At 47.3% G+C, this 6,000-nt stretch overlaps 1 protein-coding gene across 8 annotated transcripts in view; it reads left to right on the top strand.

Annotated features, from left to right (window-relative positions):
• Positions 1-2,671: 2,671 nt before the first annotated feature.
• Positions 2,672-6,000, top strand: part of Lmo7 (LIM domain 7) — a 216,058-nt gene continuing 212,729 nt past the window's right edge. For 7 of the 8 annotated variants that reach the window (XM_052732566.1, XM_052732565.1, XM_052732567.1 and 4 more), the window contains exon 1: positions 2,705-2,889. In XM_052732566.1, the coding sequence (XP_052588526.1) occupies positions 2,821-2,889 (69 nt within the window). In that variant the 5' untranslated portion in view covers positions 2,705-2,820. Of the gene's footprint in view, positions 2,890-6,000 lie in introns of all 8 variants that reach the window. The other variant, XM_052732559.1, reaches the window with a different exon arrangement.

Genomic DNA, 6,000 nt, shown 5'->3' with positions numbered 1-6,000 from the left:
TTTTACATTCACCATCATATTTAATTATTATAAAACAGTTCTTTCGAGATGTTACTGTCCTGCACTTTTTGGATGGGGAAAAAAAACTTTGGTAACTGGTAACATACGTTGCTCAGGTTCCCAGGCTTGTCATGTCACATCCTGGGCAGCTGTCTCCGAGGAACAATGTCAGGCCAATTTTTCTTCTTTCTGCTGTGAGAAAACACCATGACTAAAATAATGATGGAAGTTTATTTTGCCTTACAGTTCCAGGGCATTGGAGTCCACAATGGGGAGGCTGGGGGGCAATGGCAATGGGTATCTGGAGCAGGTAGCTGAGAGAGCACATCTCCAACCACACCCAGAACAGCTCGGGAGTGAGCTGGAGTGAGGTGAAGCTGTAAACACTCAAAGCCAGCTCGTAGGGACACACTTCTCCAGCAAGGCTGTGCCTCCTAAAGGTTCTGCAATCTCGCCAGACAGCTGGGGACCGAGTGCTCAAATACCTGACTTTATGGGGTGCATTGCTCATTCAAACCAACACCATGGCAGAGGCTTCTGATAGGATGTGCTTATATAGTAACTCTAAGAGCCCTCTGTCCACTGCGCTGCTAATGTAGACGCTCTGGTGTCTCTAAGTATTTAAGTATTATAGTTAGTGTTTTTCTCAGTGTGGTAGCACACACCTGTAATTTCAGCACTAAAGTGGCTAAGGCAGGAGGATTGCCATGAATTTGAGACTGTTCTAGGCTACATAGTGAGGGCTTGTCTCAAAACAACAATCCCAGATAGCATCCCGTTAAGCATCACATGAAGTATTTGCTTCATGTTTAATAAATACAGAGTACTTCTGGGATAGAGAGAAGCAGAGAAATATCTTCCTGTTTTCTTAAATCATTCCATCCTCTTCTTGGGTTTGGTCTAACAAGAGTGTAGGCGGCACATGGAGATGGTCTAGTCAGTGGTCTCCCACCACAGCAGGAACAATTGTATCCCTTAAGCTTGTCAGCCGGCTCTTCTGAACAGACCCACTGATTACAGCGAGTGCCAATAAAAAAAAAAAAAAAAAAAAAAAGGATTGAACCAAAATAAACCTGCGGAATAAACAGAAACTGTCAGTCACCCCAATCCAGATGGTCTTCATTCATAAGAGCAAATGGGTTCCCATCCAGCCTTTAGATCTAACTTCCAGGAGGCAGGAAATACTGAGAAAGAAATATGTTGAGGACACCACAAAAAAGCCATAAGACAAATCCAGAAGGCAGCCTGCTTTTTTCAACACACAATGCCATTCCAACAAAGGAAGAAGGGGGGAGAAGGAGGCCCTTCTAGGGTAAAAATTCTGCAATCAAATGGAATGCAATTTCCCTGATTGCCTCTTGGTCTAGGTAAGTCAGCTGCAGAAGTTGTTTTGGGATCAGATAGGGAAATCCGAGCCTGGGCTGGTTATGAAATAGCAATTTTATTGGCTTTATTTAGTTATATGTGAAGTGATATTTTGACAATGCAGGGGAATGTTCTGTAAAGACGAGATGTTTAGTGGAATATTTAGGGGTGAAATGTATCTGACTTTAAGACTCTCTGTAGTAGAGAAAATGAAGCGAGATAAGGCCAGGTGCTAACGATCATTAGGCACAGAAGCTAGACTGTTTCCTTAGACTAGTTTCTCTGCCACATGTTTAGCTTTTTTTAATTGCCCTAAAATCATCAGCCCCTTGGGAAAATAAGAATGAAAGGTTGCTTCTCTTCAAGAAAAGAAGGGCCAATCTCATCTTTTCCCTAAGGTGAAGTCCTAGGTGGCCTGGCTGGGGCTCCTGGAGCCTGGAGGGAAGCCCCAGGGCCCACAGGCTTTGGACCACCTGTGAGTCTGGCCTAGCGCACCTACTCAGGCCCTCTGCTCAAACTGAATAAGCTGTCACCGTGACACTCCAGGGAGGGTCAGAGTTTGGACTGAACTCCGGGTAAAGGCGGTCCAAGGTCCAGAACTGAGCCAAGCGGGGTGGCAGGGGTGGTGTCGAGGCGGGTGAAAAGCCAAGTTCTTTCTGTTTACCGAACCTCTTGTGGCGGGAGAGGGGGAATGAAGCGGCAGGTCTCTTCCTCCGGACCCACCTGCCATCCGCTCCGCCCAGGCTAGGGGACCGACCGGCCGCAAGTGCCCAAGCCGTTACCCTCACCTGCGGCCGGAAGCCCGGGAGGTCGCGGGCACTGCGAAGCATCTGGGACCGGTCAGTGGGCTCCGTGGAGCCGGAGGACAGTGGCAGCGAGGCCAGGCGTCCCCGCGTTCCCGCGGGGGAAGTTTCTTGGCCCGGAAAGGTGCAATTGTGTGCAGCTATTCCTGGTATGTCAGGCCGCAGGCTGTAGGGGCACCGCCTCCCGAGGGCCTGGGACAGGGAAGGCTGGCGGAGGCGGGAAGGATGCGGGCTGGGGCGCATCTCTTCCCGCCCCACCGGCTGTGGCATCTCCCCGCCCAGATAGTCTGACCAGAGAGCTGGCAGCAAGGACCCCGGCGAGGAGCACCGACGGAAGCTGGTACCGGCCCGTAGGGGGTGGGCTGGGGCGGGGCCATGGCTGAGGGCGGCGACAGAGCTTGCGACTTTTGAAGTTCCCAGGAGTCCCGGCTCCCGCTGCGCACCGCTTCGAGTCAGCTTCTTCACCTCCCTCTTCTGCTCCAGTCCCGCTGGATTTGAGCCGATTTCAGGAGTTTCGAGAAAGCAACGCCTGCAAGTTCTGCTAGGTTCCTGAACTTAAAACTGCACGTCGCAACAAAGGGAGGGGGACGCGTGGGAGTCTGGGTCCCGGCGAGCACCCACTTAGCTGCTTTCTCCCTCTCTCGCCCTAGTCATGGAAGGGATGGAGGACGCCGAGGCCGATTGCTCCGTTGCATTCGCAGAGGCTCAGAGATGGGTGGAGGTGAGTGTCTTTTACAGCTCTTTGCAGACGAATTAGCGCTTTCCGGGCTGGGCTGGGGTTTTAGTAGACCGCGTTCCCAGGCAATCTGAGTTTATGTCCGGTGACCTAGCCTGAGTAAAGGGGAGAGGCAGTTTGGGGGACCGTGCAAAATTTCCATTTCCAATCCCCTGATGCCCAGCCTTTCTTGGACTTTCTTGCAGATCTCCTAGTGCTTGCCCACTAGGTTTTGGTACCGCGCATCCCAGAGGACCAGTCCAGGTCCAGCTTCCTCAGATGACTCTGTGAGGGCACTTCCCAAAAAGCTGGACACAGAGCTAGGCTGGGGTCCTGGAGTGCATTTCTTTGGGATGCTGATGCCTGAAGGGCACCTGGATAGCCAGTGTAGTCTGTGTGAGTTTAGGGAGGTGGGAGATGCCACCCTTCCCTCTACCCTTCATCCTCTCTGGAGTGGAAAAACTAAAATACCCTAGGCTCATTTACAGACGGCTTGTTATTCCAGCCGTGCCTCACAGACAAGGTCTTCTGTTCCTTTTATTCCTGTGAAGGAGAGATAGTCCCTACATCGTTGCCTTCGGACAAGGCTTATTTTATTCTGGGGTTGACAAGTTGGGGGCGGGGGGGGGGGTGCGCATACCTGTGCTAGTGATTGAACTCCTCACCTGTGCTCTAGCGCTGAGTTACAACCCTCCACTCTTGAGATGTCTTCTAGGATGGGTCAAAAGAGTCCTTCCAAACGTGAGAATCACAATAACTTGTTATGAAATTGTTTCCTACAACAGTATTGAAGTCATTTTGGAGTTATTGGTGTCACATGCTGGTGTATCCAATAGCTAGGAATTTAATTCAGGGCCTTGGGTACGTTTGGCAAGAGTTCTACTCCTTAATCACACCCCAGCCCCTCAATATATTTAAGAATTCAAATTCTGCTTAAAGATTTTCTGAGAAAAGCAGTACTACCAAGAATGTCAGAGAAATAGTACATACATGTAATTTTATTTTCTTTAAAGAAACCCATGTAGGGCTGGGGATATGGCTCACTAGGTCTCACTAGCTTGAGAATCGGAGTTTGGATAACTAACACCCATGGAAAAAGCCACTGCAACCCCAGGACAGACAAGGCTGTGGACAGAAGGATCCACGCACCTTGCTGGCCAAGTGGCCAGCCAGCCTAGCCAAAGTGGTAGGCTCTAGCTTCAGTGGGAGATACTGTATATTAAAAAAAAAAAAGGCCAAGAAGAAATTGAGGAAAAAAACCCTGACATTGACTTTCAGTTTTGTGCACACACACACTCACACACACAAACAGAGAGAGAGAGAGAGAGAGAGAGAGAGAGAGAGAGAGAGAGAGAGAGAGAGAGAGAGAGAGAGAGAGGCAATAAAAAACAGCATGTATTTATCAGGAAAAAGTAAAAATAATAAATGTTAAATGTTAAATTTCTACTTTTCAGCAAAAGGACATGAGATGTGAGTAACATTGCTTTCTAGATGGCAAGGATGTCTCAGAAATTAGCTTTTGGTGCCTTTATGGGCTGAAACTTTGAGCTGTCTCAAGGTGACTTGGAAAGATGTGAAGGGGGGCATGGGAGGCTGAGAGAAGTTATAAACACCGTATTCAGAATTGAAATGAGAGTGGAAAAATCCCAGCAATGTAGTTAAGAGAAATAACTTTGCTCATTCACAAACCTGGAGAAGTCAAGGCTTCACCTGTAATTTTCCATTAGTGGTGTTTGCTCTGCGTGATTTCAGAAAGCAGGGTAAACCCACCATTCACTTTTTTCATTTGAGTATGGAGGATGGAGGGAGGGGAATGGAAGGGATGCTGGGGTGTTCTCACTCATACATGGCTCCTGGGTGGCACATCGGCACTTTTGGGTCATTCACAACTTCCAGGTGGTGTCTGTCTTTGCAAGCCTTGTACTTGTTTCTGGAACCGTGGATCATTTCACACCGGTGGTTAGCTTCTAGATCTTAGGAAAGTCAGTATTCCTTGGTTGTCCTGGCATGCTTACAATTGTGTAAGAGTTCTGTGAAAAATTTGCATACTGTGAACTCCTGGCAAGTGTTATTGTACAATAGGTAATCATTGTGTGTGCTCACTCATCTTCCCCTCCATCCCAGTCTATGGAAAGGCTTAGCAGCAAGAATTTGGCAGCTTGGTACATTCCTTATTCTTGAAGAGTGCAATGTTCCTAAAGCTACTGTCAGATCCTTTCAATATAGTTAGGGAAATTAAAATTGAATGCTTTTTCCTTGCACACCAGTTGGGCTACTGTTAAATGTTTGTTGAGAATATTTAAATATTTTTGTATATATATATATATATATATATGAGACCGAGTTTCATGATGTAGCCCTAGGTGGCCTGGAACTCACTATGTAGACCAGGCTGGCTTTGAACTCATGCATATCATCTATTCTGGCTCCAAAGTGCTGGGACTAAAGGCATGCACCATTATGCCTGTCCTCATATTCCTACGTTAAAAATTTTCTTTTCTTTGTTTGTTTTCTGAGACAGGGTTTCTCTGTGTAGCCCTGGCTGTCCTGGAATTTGCTTTGTAGACCAGGCTGGCCTCAAACTCACAGAGATCCCTTCCTCTGCCTCCCGAGTGCTAGGATCAAAGGTGTGCACCATCACCACCCTGCCGCTACTTAAAATGTCTATTCTTTAGGAGTGTGCTGGGCATTTGAAGTGATGCTGGTTGGTTCTCTTGTTAGTGTTTTCTTTACAATTAAAGCATGTGTTTAAAATAGTCTTTTGCCCAAAGACACACAAGGTCTGACTCTCATTGCTACAGCCTGCTGCTTTTAAGAAACCTTAGTTTGAAGATAAAGTATTTCTAAATCATTTTGGAACATGAGTGGGATACTGGCATAAAGTTCCTGTTGTTAATATTCTTGCTGTATTTTGTTCTTTCTGTTGGTTTTCTCTGCATAAAGTTCTGATTCATACATCTCATGTATGCATGTGTGTGCATGTGCTATAAGGTGTAATAATGTATAGAGTATAGCCTGCTGTCTTTATCTTCACCTAAAGTTTTATATGTACCTGTACTTTCTGCCATGCTGGTGCTGGGCACTGAGCCTAGCTACCTCACTGTTTCACTGAGCTGC

Source organism: Peromyscus californicus, unplaced genomic scaffold (assembly GCF_007827085.1).
Source record: "Peromyscus californicus insignis strain IS unplaced genomic scaffold, ASM782708v3 Scaffold_12__1_contigs__length_115047231, whole genome shotgun sequence".
Lineage (NCBI taxonomy): Eukaryota > Metazoa > Chordata > Mammalia > Rodentia > Cricetidae > Peromyscus > Peromyscus californicus.
The sequence above is the reverse complement of the archived record's forward strand: the minus strand, read 5'-3'. Positions and strand labels throughout refer to the sequence as shown.